This window comes from Syngnathus scovelli, chromosome 16, assembly GCF_024217435.2.
Source record: "Syngnathus scovelli strain Florida chromosome 16, RoL_Ssco_1.2, whole genome shotgun sequence".
Classification (NCBI taxonomy): Eukaryota; Metazoa; Chordata; class Actinopteri; order Syngnathiformes; family Syngnathidae; genus Syngnathus; species Syngnathus scovelli.
Genome location: NC_090862.1, coordinates 8185334 through 8208222, shown reverse-complemented (window position 1 = coordinate 8208222; position 22889 = coordinate 8185334). Strand labels below are relative to the sequence as shown.

General features: G+C 46.4%; 2 protein-coding genes across 3 annotated transcripts; one reads left to right on the top strand and one right to left on the bottom strand.

Moving 5' to 3' along the window:
• Positions 1-136: 136 nt before the first annotated feature.
• Positions 137-18354, bottom strand: mybpc2a (myosin binding protein Ca). The gene is made up of 28 exons (XM_068653495.1): positions 16717-18354; positions 11972-12010; positions 9449-9532; positions 9196-9344; positions 9017-9134; positions 8886-8934; positions 7338-7394; positions 7110-7282; positions 6917-7049; positions 6637-6761; positions 5969-6074; positions 5735-5904; positions 4840-5005; positions 4349-4455; positions 4249-4278; positions 3789-3928; positions 3558-3717; positions 3347-3451; positions 3092-3280; positions 2846-2980; positions 2444-2611; positions 2284-2372; positions 1627-1822; positions 1207-1346; positions 932-1091; positions 722-858; positions 452-638; positions 137-255 (listed from the first exon to the last, which is right to left on the bottom strand). The coding sequence occupies exons 1-28, from the start codon at positions 16802-16804 to the stop codon at positions 224-226; spliced, it is 3432 nt and encodes a 1143-aa protein (XP_068509596.1). The 5' UTR covers positions 16805-18354; the 3' UTR covers positions 137-223.
• Positions 18355-18447: 93 nt separating this feature from the next.
• emc10 (ER membrane protein complex subunit 10) lies at positions 18448-21578 on the top strand. Of its 2 annotated transcripts, XM_049745365.1 has the most exons (8): positions 18448-18615; positions 18731-18794; positions 19136-19248; positions 19409-19522; positions 20101-20285; positions 20403-20496; positions 20747-20861; positions 21362-21578. In XM_049745365.1, exons 1-7 carry the CDS (start codon positions 18526-18528, stop codon positions 20831-20833), a joined length of 747 nt encoding a protein of 248 aa, XP_049601322.1. In that variant the 5' UTR covers positions 18448-18525; the 3' UTR covers positions 20834-20861; positions 21362-21578. The 2 variants fall into 2 exon arrangements, with proteins under 2 accessions (XP_049601322.1, XP_049601321.1); XM_049745364.1 differs by lacking the exon at positions 20747-20861.
• Positions 21579-22889: the final 1311 nt, after the last annotated feature.

Here is a 22889-nt window from a genome sequence, read left to right as displayed (position 1 = left end):
GTGTCGCAGCCCTAAGTAAGCGGTATTTGTACATAATCAGTGACTTGCTGTCAATCAATCCTGGCTGAATCGTGATCGCATCGGAAGCGCCGGCGGTTTTGGAAATGACGACAGACTCAGTGAAGACGTCAGCAGATGTACTTGAAGGACTTTATACGCACACAAATATGTGACAGCACATGAAATTATATTTACTCATCTGGTCATCCAATCGGGTCCCTTCTCATTTCTTTATTTCTTCTTTCTCCTTGACCACTGCAGGAGAAAACCGATAACCGTGATGATGATGTCATGGCAAAGGTACAACTAACACTCAAGATATCATTAGCATCATTACTAAAACGATGACAACACATTTGAAGGCAATACCCCATAAGGTTGAGTCTAAGTCTATATAAATGACTGATAAAATTCTCAAAAGTAGCAGACGGGCACTTGGAGTCCTACGTACCTCGGACCTCCAACTTGCACTCCACCTCATCCTCGCCGAGCGCGTTGACGGCCTTGCAAGTGTAGCGCCCGCCGTCGTACAGGCTGGGCTTGCGGATGTTCAGTGTCAGCACGCCTTGGTTGTTCTGCATCAGGAACTTGGGGTCCTCACCAATGATCATCTTGTTCTTCATCCAGATGATCTTGGGCTAGGGTGGGAAGACAAGCGAGTCTCCCTCGCGACTAGAGCGGATGCTAACGTGCGGCGCGAACAGGGCGCGCGCGAGCACACCTTTGGGTGGCCACGGACGGCGCAGCTGATGGCCGCACTGTAGCCCGCCACCACAGTCCGGTCCACCAGGGGCGCCGTGAATTTGGGGGAAGCGCTCTGGTCCATCTCTTTGAAGGGCGGAGGCTTGTAGTCCAAACCTGGAGGAAGTCAAATACTTCATTTGTGTTGCCTTTTTATTTGGAGCCTTTTTCAATGCGGCCTTGGACGTACCCGTCTTGCAGATGAGTGCCGTGTTGCCACTGATGCCGGGCTGCTCGCTCAGGCCACAGACGTTCTCACTGAAGACTCGGAAGGAGTACTCATTGCCCATGACCAGGTCGGACACGGTGCAGTTAGGCCGCCGGTTGTGCTCGTACACGGTGAACCAATCCTGAACCAGATCAGTCGAGGGTTGAGCTTCGAGTTAGGTTGCTGTTAGTTAGCTTAGGCTGAAAAATACAAACACAAAACATTGAAGCCTGTTCAAGATAGAGGCCGCGGCCCACCTTGGTCTTCATGTCGGCCTTCTGAATGGTGTAACCGATGATCTCGGCATTGCCGTCATCTTTGGGCGGCTTCCACTCCAGTGAAGCGTTGAAGCCCCAAATGTCAATGACGCGTACCTCCAAGGGGGGGCCCGGCTTTTCTACCTCGAGAAACACATCACAGCCATGTACTTTCTGGAAGACGAGTTCATCCTCTCATTAGCTCAACCTTCTCAAGCATCAAGTATGAATTTAATCCCGCTCGACACACAAATAATCCCGTGGCGTAATCCCGCTGACCTGTGAAGAGATGAGCGATGAGCCGGCGCTCAGGATTAGCACGCAGCTTTGATGACTTTGGCAAGTCGCGAATGAGGACTCGCGATGGCGCCTTTGAAGAGATTTGCGTTCGCCCGCAACGTTTCCAAAGCGACGACTCACCCACCACCTGGATGCAGATGTCGGCGCGGTCCTCCATGTTCTCGATCTGCACGGCCAGCGTGTACGTGCCCGAGTGGAGCCTCTCAGCCGAGCGGATGAAGAGGATGGAGTCCACCTCGCTGGAGCGCGTACCCACGCTTCGGTCCTCTAGGACTTTGCCGTCTTTGAGCCAGGTGGCCACTGGGCGAGGTTTACCCTGCAAACATACAAGACCCCAAAGAATTGACAAAATTCTCCACTTTTGTTTTGCATTCCTGCAATGTCAACATTTCTTAACCCAAAAGCCAAAAGCATCACCTGGGCTGAAACCTGAAGGGTCCTGAGTGCATTTAGCACATTCACACACACAAAAAAAAACAGGGAATCAAATATTAAAATGGGCAAGTCAGCGGTTCTAAATGTGCCAGTCGTTCCTTCGCCGCCACTTGACCTACTTTGTGCCGATGCACTAATTTATTTTTTTAGGGATATTTTTGGCTATTTGAGTCTACAGCTAACATTGTTTGGGGGTGTCAACTACAAAAGATTACTAGAAAAGACCACATTTTTTATTTATTTACGTATTTATTTATTTATTTATTTATTTATTTATTTATTTATTTATTTATTTATTTAATGCTTATTTATATATATTTATTTGCGATTTGCAACACTAACCTGGAAGGGGATGACCAAGTTGACTTTCTCTCCGACCACTTTCACCAGTCGGGTTCTAAGGTGGCGCGGCAAGCGGATCTTAGGATGTTCTGTAGAAAAGAGAGAACTTTCTTATTTCCATCTGACTTGAGTGCACCAGCTGGCCGGTCTCTGGTCTGACCCATGATCTCTCTGATAGTGACGGCCTGGGAGAGCGTGGCGGGGGGGCTGCGCCCGGCAATGTTGATGGCCACCACCCTGAACAGCATCTTCTCACCCACTGGCAGATCTTTCACCCGGTACTGGTTCTTCTGCACCGGTTCCTTGTTGGCCTCCACCCACTCGTCACCTGAAGGCGATCGAGAGGCTGCTTCGTGCCTTATTCAACTTGAGGAACTCATCATGACCATTAATTATTATCGAAGTACATTTCCTCACTTTATTAGGACAGTTTTCATTTTTTATTCCCCTCAGTAAAGCTTCATGTTGAGAATTACGGCTTCATTTAGCATTAAATGGCTGTCTTGTGCTTTTTTTTTTTTTCCTTTCAGGGTCAGCAATGGCCAGCTTGCATGCAACTTACTTCCTTCTTTGCAGTACTCGATGATGTAACCGTCAATGCCGCCCGGTCCCACTTTCTCAGGAGGAAGCCACCGGAGAGCGCAGGTGGAGTCAGTCACATCCTCCACTGAGAGGCGAGTGGGCTCGCTGGTGGGGGCTGGTGGGAGACGAGAGATGCTTCAATACCTCGTGGAGACATGTTAGGGATGAGTTGTCTCTGCAGTGTGATCGTGACATGAAGGAACGAAGGAAAGGAGTGTGTGCGCACCAATGGGCATGAAGGGCTTGGAGTTGAAGCTGGGCTGCGAGATGCCAATACCGTTGACGGCAAAGACCCTCATCTCGTAAAGCACACCCTCGATCATCTTCTTGGCCTCATATGTGGTGGATTCGTACACGTCAAAGTTGAGTTTGGTCCACCTGGAAGAGCCGATCTTCTTCCTCTCCATCAGGTAACCTAGAGACAAGACGTTATTCAGTGTTGGAAGTGAAGATTTTTTTTGAGGGGGGGGGCGCAGGTCACCTTTAATGGGCACGCCGCCATCAAAGGCGGGAGGGTCCCAGATGATGGTGGCGCAGTTCTCGCCCACCCATGTGCATTTCACGTTCTCAGGAGGGTTGGGCACGTCTGGCGTGCACACGCAGAAGGCGGGTTCACGTGAAAAAGCAAATCCCAAAGATAGCCAAATGCTAATCAGTGTAGCGACATAGGAAACAGGCTACGCCCAACTGACCCACGACCTTGACGAAGAGCTCGGCCTTGTCCTCTCCGGCGGGGTTGGTGACGGTGAGCGAGTAGAATCCTTCGTCTTCCTTCTCCGCCCCCTGGATGACGAAGCTGCTCAGGGTCTTCCTGGTCTCCACGCGGACCCTCCCTTCCGCCTCGCTCACCGTCTACGTCACCGTCCGGAAAACAGCCGGTGAGTCATGTGAAAGTGGACAACACTCATTGCCTCCTCGCTCACCTTGTCGCCTTTCATCCAGCACACGATTGGAGGCGGATCGCCCGAGATCTCCACGTCAAAGCGAAGTTTGTTCCCGGCCACCACCGTGATGGTGTTCTTGCTCCCCGTCCCGCTGGTGTCCAAGTGGATCTTGGGCGGGTCTGTCACATGACATGAAGTACTGCAGCAGTATCTACCGAATACTACTCCAATAATCCTGCTTGATTACTGATTGCTTGGTTTAGGATGCAATTCCATCCAGACAATGTATCAAGGAATGAAAACCATAATTATTTGATGTATAAAGGTAGCGATGTATAAATGCTTCATAATTCTGTAATTGTACCTTTCCGCATACTACTATAAACATAAGAGTACAAATTAAGTTAAGAACAACAATCTCATTATTACTGATTAACAGATGTGTAAATAATATAGTAATAACAACCGGATGCTCAAGGAATAAGAGCTTGGGACTTACCTTGCCTGGGAACATAGTCAATCTTGATTTCTGCAAGAAAAGAACGGATGAGTCAGCGCAAGTTTGTCCCAAATAACAAGATGCTAATTTCGCGGCTCACCCAGGAAGTTGAGCTTGGCCGACAGGGAGAGCGCGTAGCCATCGGGCACGAAGGTATAATCTCCCACGTCGGAGGGCTTCACGTCGTTGATCGTCAGCTTGTGTGTCCTGGAGACATGGCGGGGTTGCCATGGAGACCACAGTCACTGCTCCAGCGGCAATTAAGTGACAGAGGAGTCGTTCTTGCGCTTCTTTTCCCCGGCAACAAAATTGTCCCAAATGGCTTTCACCTTGTGTGACCGCTGTCGCCTTGCCGTGTTTGTGATGGAGGGATTACGCAGAGAAGTCGACAACCCTCGGGGGGGTGCATGTGTGCTTATCTGTGTGTGTTAAGAGGCTGCCCTTTTGCAAATTGTTGCCTATTCCAAAAAAATGGGTCAAATGAATCATGTGGTCTTGATTGGATGTTGTTTGCGTCAATGATTGGCGTGGCCACCAGACTGACATTGTCACAAGTTCACTTAGCTCGGATTATTCCCAGTGTGACGCTACCTTCCGATGTGAGTCATCTTGATGCGCTCGCTGGGCTGCACCTCCACGCCGTCCTTGAACCACTTGCCCGTCACATGCTCGTCGGACACCTCGCACTTGAACACGGCTTGTTCACTGGCCTTCACCGTCAGGTCGGCAATGCTCTGCAGGACTTGCAGTTCTTTATCTGTACACGAGAAAAAATTGCTGTTAGCTTAGCTGTTAGCAGCCGCTTCCGAGCCAAATAGCAGATTTTTTCTGTTTCCTCTCAAACTTTGGTCCACATTCTTGGCATTTTTGAAGCAACGTTGAAGGAACAAACACTCCAGAGATTTGACAGTGTAGCGAGGAAGTGGAAGCCGCGACCCCGTCATCAGTTTCGGACGTGTAGAGCAAATTAGCCTGACTGATAGCGTCACGATAGACACGCTCGCAGAAAAATTGAGCAATATTAATTACGGCACAAGCTAATTGATGAGTTTCCACGCTTGTCCGAATGGAAAACATCAACACGTAGCGATGGCTAAGCTAATTGAAATACCTGTCAGCACCCCACCAACACTGACGACCAATTAGTTTGCGTCTCGGCCCCCTGTCGGCTTTCACATTGGTTTCACGGACGATTTGATGCGTTATCTTCGTTTAATGTTGAGTACCGCCACACGTTGTCAGCCTGATTTCCACATTTGGTGTGAGTAAGTCACAAAGTGAGAGTTATAAATAAGACCCAAGCGTTAAACTTCAAAGTCCAAGGTGAGTTGAGCAATCGAACTGGACAACTGCAGAAAAGAAAGATAACTATTTATCTTCTGGTGAGCTGCAAATGAAAAATTGTGACTCTGCATCGGGCTTTGAGTCTCTACATACACAATAGTTTACTCGGTCATACAAATAAGGCAACCAGCCACGCGGGTACCTTCTACTTCTAGCTCAGCCTTGGACTCTCCGCCGTTGGTCATGGCAAAATAGGTGCCGATGTCCTCCTTGGTTACGTCGTTGATGATCAAAAGGTGCTTCTTGCCATCCTTCTTGAATCTGTACTTGGAAGCTGCGCTCTCTTTGGTCAGCTCCACGCCGTCTTTCATCCTAAAGACCGACGAGCACTTGTTCACCTCCGTCGCCATACAAAACGGCAAAAGGTGTCGCTGACCATTTGACGTGTGCCCCTTCCTCTGAGACCTCCACCTCAAACTCCACCTTCTCGCCCACCACCGTGTGGACGTCATCCAGAAGCTTGGTGATGGTCACTGGGGGCTCTAAAGGACAACAGAATCAATTTTAAATTCGTGGCCGTTGGTGGATTTAAGAATAAAAAAAAAAAAAAATTCCATGTATTTTTGAATGTCATACTTGAGTTGTTCAGTCCTTAATGTGGCCTTCAGAGGCCACCTTCAAACGATGACGCATTCACACACTCAAAACCATCAATGGGCTTTAGAGTTTAGGCATAAAAACACAAACTTTTTTTTGTGTACACAAACTTCTTATAGTGCTTTTTGTTTATATTATGTCATTGTGTATTTCATATCGATGACATTTGTATCTTGTATTTATTTAAATTGCATTTAATTCTATTTTATTATATAACTAATTGAAATGAATACATACCATTTATAAAGCATTCGTAACCGCATCATGTTATTTCTAGTTCATATTTATATTGTTTTAAGTTGACTAATTGTATTTCATTTCATTCCATTCCATTTGTATTTGAAATCATATGACTGTATTGTCGATTGTATTTTTTTTGTACTGGCCTTGAGTTGTTTTCATTGCAGATGAGGAAGTGTTTGAGAAGACAACAGGTGAGTCAGCTACCTTTGACGAAGACCTCGGTGAAGCATTTGTCTTCGCCCACCACGCACTCGTAGGCGGCGTCATCCGACAGGTTGCACTTGTTGATGGTAAGCGTGCGCCGGTTGCCCACACACTCAAACACGTACCTGAAGCACAAAGAGACGTCACGGGGAATACAGTCGCGCGGTGACGCAAGCTCAACAATTGTTTGGGACTTCCAGCCTCCGCGCAGCAAGGGAAAGGGAAAATAAAATGTGATTCAATTTTGATTGCACGACATCGATCACATATATGCACTCACTTGGCCGAGGGTTTGATCTCCTGCCCATTTTTGAGCCACTTGATGGGGGCGTTGGGGTCGGCCACTTCCACGCTCAGCTGGATCCTGCGGCCCTTGTCCACCGAGTAGGCAGACTCCAGCTTCTTGAGGAAGGCTGCGAGCGCAACGTGGACTTAGGCCGCCGCCCACCTGGCCTCCACCCATCCCACCTCACCGTCGCTCTTCTTGGGCTCCACCGTCTTCATCTTCTTCAGCCTCTTGAGCATGCCGCGTAGGTCGGTGATGCCGTACTCGAAGGCGATCTTCTCGTAGTCGCAGGGCTTGGCCGCCTTCAGGATCTCCCACACGTCCACCTCCTCGCGGGGGGCCTGCTGCTGCTTCTTCTCCCTGACGGTGGAGCATCATGGCGAGCGGGCACAAAAAAGGGAATCGCTGGCCATACCTTTTTTTGAGCAGAGCGCTGAAGTCCAGGTCGCCGGCGTCTTCGCCTGCATCGCCCCTATGCGGGAAGAACATTCATGATGAACTTCTACACTCGCTCATCCGTACCGCACAGCTTTACTATTTGTGCTTAACTTTTTTCTTTTTTTACAGCCACCCACTTGCTCCACTTGCAACGCGATTGACGAGCTGATTACGAGTCACCTTCTTGTACGGTTACAAGTGCATACAGTTGAATGTTTTGTTTCGTTAAACGGTGTTTGTTTTACTGCCGTCAGAGCCCCCCCCCCCCTCAACGCCGATATAAATTCTGAGTGTCTCTTGTGCCTGCACGGCTGAGCGCTCCACTCAAGGATAACGTGCGCGCTTGATAGTGGTGGTATAATCCCGGAAGGAGGGCAAACCCTCCCCGGGGAGCGATAATAACCTCGTCGACGGGACGCGGCAGCTCGGCGCTCGGCTGAGCGTGAAAACGTCGGCGTGGCCTCTTACTGTACATGAAGGCCTGTGGGAGCCTCGGATGACCTTCGTGCCAAGATGAGGGCAGAGCGAGCGGGCGGGCGCTTGACTAAGCTGAGGATGGCAAGCAATTAAAAGTATTTCGTCAACTTATTAGCCACATTACTGGACGCCAGGGTGATATTTTGGGCATTGTGCTTACTAACCCATGAGCCTTTGCTCTTTTTAAGCCTGCGGCAATGTACAGACTGACCCTCGTGCCTGGATCAAGACTCTCATAAAAGCTCCTCAGTTTGTTTTTGTGGGGGGCCTTTACTTTCACTTACTTTGTGACAAGTATTGCAAAATTGGAGCATCTATAAGCTATTATAATTAATACTACGGAGGCTAAAATCGTTAACTATAAAAAGAGTTTCACTTCTTGAATTGATCTACTTGATTTATTTAATTTTTACCAAAATTCACCATTTTTTAAAGATGCACCTGTTTTTCTATTTGAAAGTTGTGTCTGGAAAAGACTTCAACGGTGGTCAGAAAGATTCTTTGAGCATCATCACTCACGTTTAACCTTGCAGCCTAAGAAATCTGACTTCCAAGCAACCTTTTGCTTTCCATTTCCTCCTCCTCCTTCTCCTCCTGGCGTTTGCAATATCAGCCCTGTACAAATAACCTCTCCGCGGCAGCTCAATATCGCGCTGTCGCATCGTATGCTGCGCTGCTCGTCTTCACTGGGGCACGCTAACGAGGACGGGAAATGATGCTTTCACGTGAAGATTACTGATACCGGGACGCCTGCTGAAGGTGGACGCTGATTTTGCATTGAGTCACAAACGCAACCATAGAGTAATTCACAAACACAGTGGTGCCTTGACAAGTCATAGTTAATTAATAGTAAATCAAATATCGCCGTCCGGATCTTGTTCCCGAGCCCCGAATTTGACACCTGTGCATTAATATAATCATGTGACATGTCTACGATTGCACGTGTGCCTCAGCAATCCTGCTGGGATGTAGCCTCCCTCATCCGAGAGGACTGAAAGGTTACCCAACATGAGACAGACAGACAAACAGAATGACATTGGACACTCACGATCGCTTAAAGGCCTCCAAAATGTTGTCATCCTGTCGCTCTTCTAAAGCTGAAAGCAAAGTAGAATAGCGCTGAGGTTCCTTCATCTTCATGCCAATAAGAGCCGATTATAACGCGATTAAACGACGCACCCTGCACGGAGACTTCAAAGGTGCAGCTGTCACACTTATCCTTGGAGGTCACCTCGCAACGGTAGCCGCCCGCATCGCCGTCCACCACTTTGACAATACGCATCTCGTACGTGTAGATCTGCAATAAGAAACAAGTTCCGAGTCAGCACTCTGATCCCGGTCAAAGCCAAGAAGCCTACCTTGGTGTTCCTGTCGTAGGTCTCCTTGAATTGCAGGTGCTTGCCGGCTTTGCTGCCCAGGTCGAGCCACTTGCCCTTAAGCCACTTCATGGTGGGCTTCCTCATCAGGGTGGACGAGTCCACTTTGGCCAAAAACGTCACATCTTGACCTGCTCACACAAACACACACAAGTTGCTTTTTTAAAGCTGCCATTCCTTTTCTTTCACTCTTGTGCAAGCAAGACGAGAGCAGAGGAGCTTGTGTGGTGGTGACCTTTAACGGCGGTGGCGCTCTCCGGCTTGAGCACAAACAGGCCGGTCAGCTGGGACAGCTGAGGGTCCTCACCCGGGACGACCTCTGCCAGGGTGACACGTGTTACGTCACCATCAACACAAACACACATTGACTTTTGCTTACTTCCTGCAGCTATGCATCTTTAAAACTTTTTGGGGTACTTTCAAACCAACAGTGCACTTGACTCTGGTTTGCCCTGCTTTGCAAACCTTGGTTAAGTTTGTGCTGACACAGTAACAATCCAAGCGCACCAAAACCGCAGTCACTCTCTTCTCTCACGAAAAGGAAGGCAGGTGTGTTCACACTCACATAAAGAAAAAACCAGCATTGTACATTTCAGGGTACAATGTCTTGTAAGTGATACCCCTCGAACGTTTTTCCTTTCTACCCTGACACCCAAAGATTAGTCCTATGGGCTACATTCAGTCGGTGGAGAATGTGTCATAAAAACTCAGCGACCTCAAATTTGTGCTACATGCAGTCAATATGATTAATTAAAACGGTCCTTTGAGGAGGACCAGAGTGAGGGACGACACAAATCAGAAAAAGGTACACCAATGAATCAATCAAGCCATGTCTATTTCCCGATTCCAGTAGATAGACAGATCCTCGGCAAGTCTTACCATCAGGAGGCAACTCTGCGTGTTGGTGGGAGAGAGAAAGTATGTCAGTCTGGATAAAAGCATATTTCTGTTTTGGGGTCAGAAGGCAAGCAACACTCGTTCAGAACTACGCAGTTATGGAAAAGGTTTCCAAAAGAATCCCATGTGGAAATGCAGAAAGCTATGCGGCAGTTGCATAGTTTTTTTCGAGTCAGTCAAAATCAACTATATGTCCAGCTGCATGGTCATAATAATAAATAACACAAAATTCACCACTAGGTTTCTACTTGCTTTCTCTGTAATATAAAAATATGATTTTGTTAGCGCCAAACGCTACCTTCATGCTGCTAACGTACCTGAGTTAACATCCATTGCTGAATGTTGCTAAAAGGTTCCTTTCTGATTTTTCACACACACACACACACACACACACACACACACACACACACACACACACACACACACACACACACACACACACACACACTCATGTTGACTGCCACACAACAAACATAAGCAGACCAACAGCAAGCGGGGGTGTTGGGTGAGGGTGTTTCATGGTTGGCAGGCACCTTCTTACCATCGCTTGGCTCAGAGTTTGCTGAGTGAGAGGAAACATGGATGCCAGGAAAGCGTGGAGGCAGCAAAGCGGCAGCGGGAGGAAGACATTTGGTGACAAACATAAACACGCTGAAGCAAGCAAGCAAGCTCACCTGAGGTAGACTGGACATCTTCTGATGGACGACAAGCAAAAGCGAAAGCTGCATCACATTTTGTCGGCCCCTTTTTGATACGAGCGTCACAATATTAATAAAAAAAGCAAGACGCTTTGCTCAAATTTTACCAACAGGTAAAAAGGTAACGACCCTTAACGATCCTTGATCCTTTTCGTTCAGCATGTGACACATAAACACATTCACACGCCATTTCATCACAAGTGACTCAAGTTTTACTATGATCCAAAGTCAAACAATTCTCATGCAGAACACATTTGCAAGGAAAATACACACACACAAAAATCACACAAAATGAAACACAGTAATGTGTCACAAATGCAAATGATATATAAAAAAAAGAACATTTATGGAGTGTGTGTGTGTGCGTGTGTGTTTTCCTAATGGTGCAGGCCAAGCAGATGAATGTTTCATGCGTCCTTCAGCTACCTTTGTGCAAGTTTGCAGTCCCGGCCTTTGATCACTTTGGTACTGAACTTAAAAAGATCTGGAGGGGAATTTTGGTTTAAAGGAAAGTATTTCTGGAAATATTTGTTTCATTCCCCTTCTCACCCTTTCGCCACCGAAATGTTTTATTCCTGGCGTCTGACAGTAGCAGTTGGGTGCGTGTGAGAGATGCTGGAGGTAGAAGGAAGGCTCCTCAAAGATCTTTGGAGATGTTTGCCTCTCCGGGCAGGAAGCAGCTAATCGCTAACGAGCCCCGCGAGAGTCACAAACACCTTTTGTGTGCTCACCTTGTCGGATTAAGCAACGCTCGTGTTCGCCAGGCAAAGTCTGATGGAGGATGAGTGTGTGTGTGCGTGTGCGTGTGCGTGTGCGTGTGCGTGCGTGTGTGTGTGTGTGTGTGTGTGTGTGTGTGTGTGTGTGTGTGTGTGTGTGTGTGTGTGTGTCAAGCCAGATGAATTAGTGCATGAGCAGCTGCAACGATAAGGAAGAATGGTGACTTAGATGAGTGCTCACAACCAGATTTGTCTCTTGAAAGACTCACTCTGTGCGTGTGTGTGCAAATGATTGCCGGGATTTTGCAAGAGTGTATGCCCACATCAGGTTGGGCGCTCACATTCTCACCTTTGGTGTCTGAAACAGAAACACAGAAAAGAACATTTCAGAATTGAATGAATAAACATTTATTGTGACGCAATGACCATGATATTCTCTTCACTTACCAGCAGGGGACGCTGCTGCAGCTTGATCACCGTCACCGGCTACAATTTTACAACAGAGAAGAGTTTAAAACAAGTCTTTACATTATTGGCTTGATGCAAAATATATAAAACAAACATGAACCATGAAATGTGACCCTAAGCAATTATTGAATTAAAGCAATAATTAAACCGTGAAGAACACAAAATGGAGGCTCGGGGACTTTGATGAAAGATATTTGCAAGCATACAAAACAACTAAAGCAGTGGTTCTTAACCTGGGTTCGATCGAACCCTAGGGGTTCGATGAGTCGGTCTCAGGGGTTCGACAGAGCCTCCACTGAGGAGGTCCGAACAAACCTGATTTAATGTGTAAATTCTGATTTACCAGTTAAGTTAAAGTCCCAATGATCATCACACACACATCTGGGTGTGGTGAAAATTGTTCTCTGCATTTAACCCATCCCCATGTGATTTTGATACATACCCTGGGGGAGAGGGGAGCAGTGAGCAGCAGCGGTGCCGCCCTCGGGAATCATTTGGTGATCTAACCCCCCAATTCCAACCCTTAATGCTGAGTGCCAAGCAGGGAGGCAATGGGTCCCATTTTTATAGTCTTTGGTATGACCCAGCCGGGGTTTGAACCCATAACCTTTCAGTCTCAGGGCGGACACTCTACCACTAGGCCACTGAGCTTTGTAATGTGTTGTGAATTCATGCATTGTGTTGGTTTTGTTCTTTGAACAAGGTGATGTTCATGCATGGTTCATTTTGTGCACCAGTAAAAAACATCTATGTCTAGAATTAAAAAATAAAAAAATAATTCGGTGAATGGGCATATAAAACTGGTGGGGTTCGGTACCTCCAACAAGGTTAAGAACCACTGATCTAAAGGAATCCAGTGGCTAAAATGAGGATTAGAACTTGTTTAGTTCAACACCCAAATCACGCTACCAATTTCACGGCTTTCGAATGGCTGTCCATTGTAGAGACGGATGCACAAAGTGCACACACAAAAAAACATTTCTGGATCTCACCATGGTGGAACAACTAAGACAGGCATGAGAAGAAAAAAAAAACGTCCTGCTTGGCCATCTCTCCGGAATGTTAGTCCCTAATCTCTGCTGACATTTGGCGTCTCATCCAAGTCCAACATTTGATCATGCATGTGCAGTATGTCACGAAACTGCAGCCAGAGAAACACACACCTGTTTCCTGTGTGCACGTACATGATGTCACCTGAGCCGTCCAAATCTCCGCTAACCAGAAGCAGTCGGCGGTGGCCGAGCTCCAGAGCATTTGGTGCTATCGCATGGCCTCCGCCTGCACTCCTAAAGCAGCCTAGTGGCCTTTTGCGTTCATTACTGAGCCGAAACAAAAGTTTAAAGACAATTCGTCAGAAGCTCTGCAATTTCTAAAACTTGTAATGAGTGAAAATTTGAAAATTCAGTGCCCAAATTAAGTTTCGCAAGCAACATGGAATTTGGTAGGCATGTCCATAAATAACACTCTAATTGTGCCATTTCATTTTAAAGCGGACTTTTTGGGGTCTTGGTGGCTGCCTCAAAAGTCATCCCGAAACTAGTTTCACCTCAAAACATGCCATTCAATAGCTATGTCTTTGGAGAGAGAGTTTATCTCCACTAAACGTCATCTTCTCTCCTTCCATACGCTCATTGTTGTGGCCTGGCAGATGGACACTTCCATTTTGGCGCAGGCTCACTTCCTGTCATTGCGGTATAGCGTTACCACATTCCGAGCCGTCATCTCGTTCCCGTGAGTATGCGGCGGCCACTTGATGGATGGAGGGGCAGATGTAGAATCATAAGACGGACAAAAAGAGATGACAAGAAAACTGATGGATGGAGAGTCCTCAAAGGTTCCTCAGGGATTGGAGACAATCCAAAGGAGCTTTTTGGTTTCCAGCATTCATTTGTTTTAGAGGAACTCCAATTATCAGTTTACAGTCTGGCCGTAAAATATAATCTTCACTTCACAACCTTTTTATCCCACAAGCCTTACAACCACGTCCCCTTGATTCTCTCATAAATCCTCACAGGAAGCCGTCCCAGCCGAAATCCAAACAAGCCATAATTCCTGTCGTTGCAGCCAAACATCCCGTCCTTGGCGCTCCAAAATGGATCGCATACCTGACCGAGATGGAATGTCAAACTTAGCGAGCGCTTCCAAGACCGTTAGCGCCTGCTAGCTTGGCAGGAACAACATTTGTAGCAAGACAAACAACAACTTTGGAGCTTTACAGAATCGGCAGTTGTGATTGGGAAACTCCACGCAGGATTTTTAGCTCTCGGTGGGAAGTTGCTGCTCATTAGTGAATTCAACTTTCATCTTCCGATCCAATTGTCACATTTCAGAGTTCACAGAAAATAAATGTCTCAATTGATTAGTCTGACTTCCTTTTCTCATTCCTTCTCTTATAAAACAACATTATATAATCATGAATGACTTTAAAAACTTTTTGGGCCTCAGGGAACAAAATTTGAAAAGTAGGTCATTCTTTTTGTTCCATGCTGGTCAACATTGCCTAAAAATGTTGAAGTTTTCTTGAAATGAAAGCAATCTTGCTTGAATCTGCTACGGTTTTTATCAACAGCGACTGCTGACAGGACAGGTGTCCTCATCCGTGACTCGGAGTCCCAGGATCTCTTTGGTGACCATTTGCACTGATGGGGAGAATGTCAAGCTAACTCGTGTGTCAAGCGACGTGATAATAATGGCGCTCACCCTCCCGTCACCAAATGATGGCCACCATCCAAGCGCCCTTAATGCCAATGAAACCAGCCGTCATTCGCAGATTTAAAAATAGATCCTTCTCAAAGCAAATCATGTTTTTTTTACCGCCCTATCAGGCCAGGAATAAAAAGCACCATGGTGCGACAAGCGAGGTACAAGACACGCTTCCGAAGTGATTGCGTGGCTAAATGAGGTTGGTTTGGAATTTTAGCCACTTAAAAGCAGAGGCCGCCTTAAATCTCAGCGGACTCGCAGCTCTGCAAGCAGAGGCTAAAAATAGACTCCAATTAGCCTACTGCGCTAACATCCTTCATTTGACAACAACTGTATTATTGTCGTACTCGTTCGCAGCTGTGTAGATTTGGAACAGTTGCATTTTTGGTGCAGCGTACATCTACAGTGCATTATTACTTTTGGGTGGATACTCTGATGATGGATGTAATTTTTAAATTTTAAACTTCAAAGTAGAACATTCTATATAGCTGATTCACACCAAAACAGCAGACGTCGTGTGTCATTCTGGGCGGGGCATCTTGAGAAATTTTTTGCGGGTCTCCCTCATGATGCATAAAAACTGGTTCTGGGGGCCATATTTTGAAAATATTACAGCGATTGTGACAGAATCTTTAGACATATGTTGAGGGGTTTTTTTGAGTTTGCAAACATCCTCAAATTGTCATCTTATTTGGTTTGGGCGGGGTCACTGCAACTAAAGGTCTTCGCCTCGCACCCCCGCAAGCATCAACAGGCCCCCATACTGGGCAAATGACTCCATCCTCGAGGCCCTTGGCACCTGTCGCGAGGCAGGATGATGATGGCCTGCCTGATTGGAGAGGTGACGCCATTGAACAAGCACAGCCTCCAGCCATCTCCTCACACAACCCTCAACTATTCTGGTGGCTGTTTATTGGGCTTCCAGAGGTGCTAAGAAATACTTTCAAGGAGGTATTTTAACACATTTAAATGTGCTCAAATGACTCACAGGTAGGTCTGGACTGCATCCATGCAATAAATGAGATTTGTTTGAGTTACTGTAGCTCAGAGGACTGCTCGGTGGAATGAACAGCCAAATTACATAAGACTGGGGGAGAAAGGACGAGGTGGTGGCACCTGCCTTGGCAGAGGCCTCCCCATCCATCCTCTCTCCTCCTGCACTGGCGTCTCGGGTTTCGAGCTGTGATTTACCCGCCAGCTGACAAAAGGCGGCGACAGCGCATATTTTTGTCTCCATGACAGCGCCAACATACGTTACAGCCCCCGCGGCATGATATCACGACACGCCAGGTTATTCTTGAAAGCGGCACCTTGCGCTTTATGACCGCAAAGACGAACAAACTCGACAGATTTAATTTACTGCAACACGACACGTCTGGGACTTGCCATTGGGAGCGGGACAAGTCAAAACATTTGGTACGACAGCACAAGCCAACCACAAGCAAAGGAGTAATGCGTCAACTATGACAAAATAGAGACGAATACGCCACTGTATTGGACTAATAAATGTAGATTATGATATTGGGTGGGAAAAAAAAACACTAAAATAGCAGACGACAAACACGGGGAAATAATAAAAATATAGAATAGAGTTTTTAAAAAAATACAATATTAAAATGGAGGACAAAAATACAGGCAAAAAATAACACTATTTGAAACATAATATAAAAAAGACAAAATTCTAAAATTAAAAAATCATTTTAACAAATGATGAATAATTCTTAATTCAAGAAATGCTAAACACCTTTGATGTTTGGTCTCCAAAACTCAAGAGTTCAACCACGGGTGAGAGCAGTCATCATCTGCTTTCATTCAAATACATTTAACGTCAACTTTTCAAAGCCATCGGAATCCGTGTTTTAAAGTATCGAATACAACATACAATTTCAATCCTCTCTCAAGCTGAGCGCTTCCCGGTAGGCCTGTCGGGAGTCGAGTGGTGGAAGGTGATTGACAGGCTACGTTAGCGGTTAGCTGTTCCTTTGTGTCGACATGCCGGCAGCTTTGGTGCGACATCTTACCAGGCTCCTGGAGCTCAGGCATGTCTGTCACAGTCACTTCCAAAGCGTCTTCGTCGTCTCGGGGATCTGCCTTCGCTTCCTGCTCCATCCCTTTTTATCACCTCACCTCGCCGCCTCCTCCTTCCTCCTCCTCCTGCTAACGCTGCCAGTCATCTCATCTTCTTGGATTGACAGAGCACTTGTCACCTAAAACCTTGGCAGCAGCACGGAGACCAGAAGATCAGGGCCGCCGGGAGACGCCGAGCGCCCCCGAGGAACTCCTCATTCCTGGTGTTAACGACCGCCACGCTAATCAATCAACGGGCTGACGGAGCCCTCGGGGCCTTGCGTGCATTTCTGTGGTCTAAAATGAAAAGAGAGAAATGCAGAAAAGGAGATCACAGACCTGCGCTCAGACAATGACATTTGTCCGAGCTGTCAGCAGTAAAGAGATCCATAAGGTCAAGGATCTCATGTGTTCTTTAGGAGGTGCCCTGTACAGTCCCCGTGACCCCGACAAAGACATGCCTGCGGATACTTTTAGAGCTGATGTAAATATAAGCTCAGCAGACACAATATTGGTCACACCCAACGCAGAAGCAATCTGATGGCACAACTGACCCGTAAAGGGCCACTTCATACCAAAATAGCGGACTACTTACTATGTCCTTTGAAGCATGGCTTCTTGAGACTTTTTTGTGGGTCAACATTTCATAGACATGTCTACCAAATTCCAAGTTGCTGAGTGAAATTACCTCTAGGGGCTGAATTTTCTAAATATCTTTGAATATCTTTGCATCACCTTATGAAATGGCCCTAAAATGTCCACTTTAAACCATGTCTCTTTACAGATATTCAGACATTTCACACAGCCTTCTACGGTCTCCTTTTTCACAACACGTTATTTGAACATGTGACAAAGTGAGAGGATTTATATAAAATCTACATTTACATTCAGACTAAGAATAGCACAGCTGTTCAAGGTGTTAAAGAGAGGCATAACAGCTCATCGGTGACCAGATACTTCGTCTCAAGTTCTAGATAACTGAGTCAGCTACTTATATATAATCTCTTTCCTTATTAGACTCTTTATTGCACTTTAAGACATGACATCATCCTGCTTCCCAGCTGTTTTACACCCAATAAAGTGGTTTTAGAGCTCTATAGCAACAAGATTTGCTTATGGGATGAACATAAATACATGTTTTTCATCCATTTATTTTTAATTTTCTTCTGTGATATTAAATCTGTTTCTTTTACCAATACTTTACGACATTTATTTCAGTGCTATTTTGGAAAATGTAGGAACAAAGTGTTGTTTACATTGTTTTTGGACATTTAGCGCCCTCTGTCGTCCAATAAGGAGAGGTACAGCATGTAATATGATCACAAAAGAGTTAAGCGTGTAGTTAGTTCGCACTAAAACATGAATTAAAGACTTTAAAACAATTTACTATTATCTCAGTTATTTGATGAATGAAAATACAAAAACGCATACGTCGTCGTTGATTAGGGAGAGTTCTTATAATAGCATACCGGAAGCGCTCAACGTTGTGCTGCTTTCTGTTTTTCCCAATCGGCAGCTTGCATTCCTTCAACGTTTAATATTATACGCCAGTATATGTTAATTACTCGACGTAAAATACATGGGTTTGGAATAATTCCTCAATTGCAATGACCACTGAATTTAATAATTCACCGGGAGAAAATACGGGTCGTCGTTTATGCGGTATACTCTTATTGCGAAAGAGACTTGCGGAAGCACTAAACGGCGTTCTGTGAACACTACGTCGCCTTTACTTGCTTGAACCTTTACGGTCAAATACAAATATGAAGCCTTTATCATCACTCAGAAAGGCATTTGTTTCTTTTGTGTCACTTCTATGCATTCAGGTCGCCTGGTGCAATAATGGCAGGAGGGTACGTGTGAGTCGTCTTAAAATCGTTGCACTGCATTTAGTCTTGGATGAAGGCGTTTAGCGATGTATGCTAGAAGGCTAACGGTAGCTTGGGTGGCTTTTTTCTCCATTTCCAGGTTGACGTCCAAGATGCGGAATTCAGTGATTTCTCAGTGCCTATAGAACATTCCTTTGAAGTTGGTGAGGAAGTTTTACTGTCGTAGTGCAAATTTGTTGTGTTTGTTAGTATTCTAACGAAGCAACTTTAGTGCTACTTTGAGGGGGGGTACTTCGCGACCAGATGCCGTTCGAAAGTATTAAACATTACAATGAAGTCGTCTGAAATTAATTTACTGGGTTTGCCAGACTATTCTTGGCGTTATATTCTGAAACTCTACAGTCTGATCTTCAATTCGGCGTATGTCAGTTGTTAATCCACGTCACTGTGGGTATCTCAAATCGCTCCCACAGGATTGAACTGTCGCTGCCATTTGAAACTGCAGGTGCATTTAACCGGGAATTGTCGCGCTATCTCTGTCCAGATGACGTAGTAAAGTTCCGGGTGCGTGGAGCGCTGCTCCTCAAAGGAGGCAGGGATCCGGGAGTGACCCTGAGTCAGAACCATCTAACGCAGGACGACAGAGTCAAGCTCAAAGTGAGTAAAAGCAGTTATAAACCACACCAGTAATAATAAAAAAAAAAAAAAAAAGTGCAAAAATTCTACCTTTTTTATAACCTCATCTACAATTGACCTAGCCCATGGGCACAAAAATGTACTGTTGAAAGCAATATATTAATTTATTAAAACCTGACAGGAAGTGGCAGCAGTGGACGGTCTGTACCGGATCCGGGTGCCTCGGGTTTCTCTGCAGGCTGACAGACAGACGGAGCGACAAATGGACGGATACCTCACTGCCTTTGTCAGAGCTGTAAGTCCTTTCAACAAAAATATCTATAAAACTGTGACCAAACAAGCAAACATTATTTTTTTAATTTTCATTATCCTATTGTTTTGTTATGTAATTCATACTAAATTGGATGATAAACAAGGGCGTCTCGGTGTAGCACTGGTTAGCACGACCGCCTCACAGTTAGGAGGGTGCGGATTTGATTCCACCTCCGGCCCTCCCTGTGTGGAGATTGCATGTTCTCCCCGGGCCCGCGTGGATTTTCTAGGTGTGAGTGCGAGTGCGATTGGCTGGCAACCATTTCAGGGTGTCCCCCGCCTACTGCCCGATGACTGCTGGTATAGACTCCAGCACGCCCGCGACCCCCGTGGGGACAAGCAGTACAGATAATGGATGGATGGATGATAAACAAAAGTTATTTGCGCAACCCCAAAATTCCACCAGTTAGCGCCAAAGTAATACTAAAACATAATTTTTCAGGTTCAACTTGGAGGGTGAGTGTTTTTAGATGGTACTTTTGACTAGCATTACTCTTATATATGATTAACATGAATTACAACAATAATAATCCTCATGATCGCCACGTTCCATCTGTTCAGTGTGCCATGGTGGAGTCTCACCTGAGCGACGTGATCACACTGCACACGGACGTGTCGGGAACGCTGATCGGCATCTCCATCGTCACGCTGCCAGGCGCTTGCGTGGGGATGGACGTGGAGGACGAGGTGGACCTGGAGCTCTTCAACACCACGCTCAGCGTCATGGCCCCCGTCAACGCGCCCGGGTCCGTTACACCAAACGCTGATTACTTCTCGTCCTTTCTACTTGTTGGCGAGAGGAGCGATGGCAGCGATGGTTTTTATTCTCTTTGATGTCTAATTGCCACAAAATGCCCTCGCAGGCCTGAGACGGCTCTGTTCCTGGAGCGCATGGAGCAGGAGTTGGAGAAGAAAGGCAAAAATCCCCAGGAGCAAAAGTCTTTCTTCGCTAAATACGTAAGTGGACTGGACTTCCCCCTCCCCTTCCACGGCTCCCCACTTCACCCATAGTGTTGCCCTCATACCTGCTCACCACACTTGCATCTTTTTTGCTTGCGCGAACTCGCCAAGGTGGATGTTTACCAAAGGGCTTCTGAAATTATGTCAGTTTTAATGCCACACCTTCGCCTGAAGGTGACGCCGTGTGTCTGCCCACGCAGCTCCTCCCTGACTGTTGTGTGCTGCTTGCTGTGCTGTTGTGTTGCAGTGGTATTTGATACTGGGAGGCGCAATCTTCCTCATGGCCTCCAATTCGGCACAGCCCCCAGCAGGGGGAGGCAGAGAGCAGAGCTGAAAAGCCCCCCCAGACTCACTCGCTGGAAGTAAACATGAGAATGCTTCATTGTGGCTCTTCCTCCTCATCTTCATCTGCTCATTTCCTCACACAGCGGCCACCAATGTTGCTGTTGTACTCAGCTGCCGAGAGATGAGGCGACTTTAGCGCATAAGAAGGAAATTGTTAAACACTGAGCAACCGCATGTCAAGTCGTGCCTTTGTAAGTGTTGCTGTTTTGGTTAGCGACAGAGACAATGACACTTGGTGGGATCACTGGCCATCAGTCAATGCATCCCTGTCACGGTCATTTGGGGCCAGTTGATTCATTAATGGAGACGCGGCGTCTACCAGAGCAGGGGCCGTTATCTGAGGAAATACAGCACTTTTTAACGATACGAAGATAGTCAATTTCTAACTGGGAATAATTGCGTGAAGGACTTGCGTTAATCGTGTTCCACTTAACCACTAACAACATTCTTTTCCTATTCTTGTCTTGAAGCCAATCTGGAATAAATCAACAAATAGATTTTATAATTTGTGTTGCAGTGGATGTACATCGTGCCCCTGGTTCTCTTCCTGATGATGTCAGGCGCTCAGGACCAATCAGGGGGCGGGGCTGGGGGCGGCGGAGCAGCTAATGGCGGCGGACGATGATCTTTTTTTGTTTTCAAATTCTCTTGTCAGCTGCTGTACATGAGCGTAAATGTGATGGTTTAAATTTTTTAATACCACTGTGAAGATAATAAACGTATTTATGACCCCATCGGATTAAAGCGGTTTGAGCCGAAGCAGCAACGCTGTTAATTTTAGATTTCGACAACAACAACTAAATATAGTTTGTAACTGCATCTGCGTCATATAGAGCGCCATAGCATACTTGCAGAGGTATGACATCATGTGATATGACTCAAGTTAGGACAGGTTGTAACATAAGTACAATAGCTCACAAACAGCACATTTGCATTTCTGAAATGCAAAAGATCATACATAAGAGCATACAAGCACATGAAGGAATATTAAGTCTAGAAATGAGAATTTTGCATGGAAAGCTGACGATGTGTATTCATTGTGATGTTTATAAGATTGTCTGAAAAGCTCAACATATGCGCTCCATCCCTCCGGACGGCCTTTTTTTAGTTTGGCCACTTATTTCGAGCGCCACTTCAACGCCTTGCTGACCTGTTGCCCCGCCGACCGATCGCATCAGGCCCCAACTTGCAGTGGCCTGTTGCATCATGGGAGGACCTCTCAGCGTGGCCACTGATGGATGTGCTTGTACCGGGAAGCGCGGGGACACTGCAACATGTCATCTGTGTGCGTAGATACAAAAACTTCTCACACGCACATGTACAACGTTGCATGACAAACATTATGCTTGCGTAAAACCATCAAGAACCGTTTCATGAATATTGTTTACAGCGAGTATTATAAGGAGTCCCAAATAAAGTGTATCAGAAAAGTTCCAGGACGGGTGTCTTACGAACTTCATGTTTAGGCAGTAGCATGCAGGGAGCACCCAGGATTTGGCAGCCCAGCCAGGAAAACATGGCGGGGCGGCTTTAAGGGGGGTTACGTCCATGACAGGCCCCTAAATCATCGGGGCCATACGGTCGTGCCAGCGCTATGATTGAAGATCCAACGGCAAGGTTTGTGTTGCGCAAAAAGGTGTGGGGGTTGTTGGTTTTAGCCAGTCACTAAATCTGAGCACCTTAAGCTTGGAGGCTTTTCTTCCAGGAATATGTTCCCATTTTGGATTTGTTAGATGGCATCGAGTATTTGTCAGACGGCATCGAGTATTTGTCTCTGGCCCCCTGCCTGGAAGAGGCACTGATGAGAGGTTTAGTAGATTAGTCGCCCTTAATCGATGGATGGCTGGGTTCTGTAAAAAGCAGGGACTATATTTTATAGATAACTGGTCCTCCTTCTGGGGCCGCCCCGACCTGCTGAGGAAGGACGGCCTTCACCCTAACCGTGAAGGCGCCTTCACTCTTTCTAGGAATATAGATTCCTGTTTGAGCCACTCATGACAGGTCACTTTAGAGCAGGCCAGGGCACAGGTGATAGACCACCTGTG

Excerpts from the sequence above, each read along its gene's own strand:
- mybpc2a (XM_068653495.1), bottom strand. The coding sequence starts at position 16,804 with ATGGAGCAGGAAGCGAAGGCAGATCCCCGAGACGACGAAGACGCTTTG. Across the intron at positions 9,135-9,195 it reads CCTACGACAGGAACACCAAG|ATCTACACGTACGAGATGCG; the intron begins GTAGGCTTCTTG and ends TTCTTATTGCAG. Across the intron at positions 3,281-3,346 it reads TGGCGGCGTGCCCATTAAAG|GTTACCTGATGGAGAGGAAG; the intron begins GTGACCTGCGCC and ends TCTTGTCTCTAG.
- emc10 (XM_049745364.1), top strand. The coding sequence starts at position 18,526 with ATGAAGCCTTTATCATCACTCAGAAAGGCATTTGTTTCTTTTGTGTCA. Across the intron at positions 18,795-19,135 it reads AGAACATTCCTTTGAAGTTG|ATGACGTAGTAAAGTTCCGG; the intron begins GTGAGGAAGTTT and ends ATCTCTGTCCAG. Across the intron at positions 19,523-20,100 it reads TCACTGCCTTTGTCAGAGCT|TGTGCCATGGTGGAGTCTCA; the intron begins GTAAGTCCTTTC and ends CCATCTGTTCAG.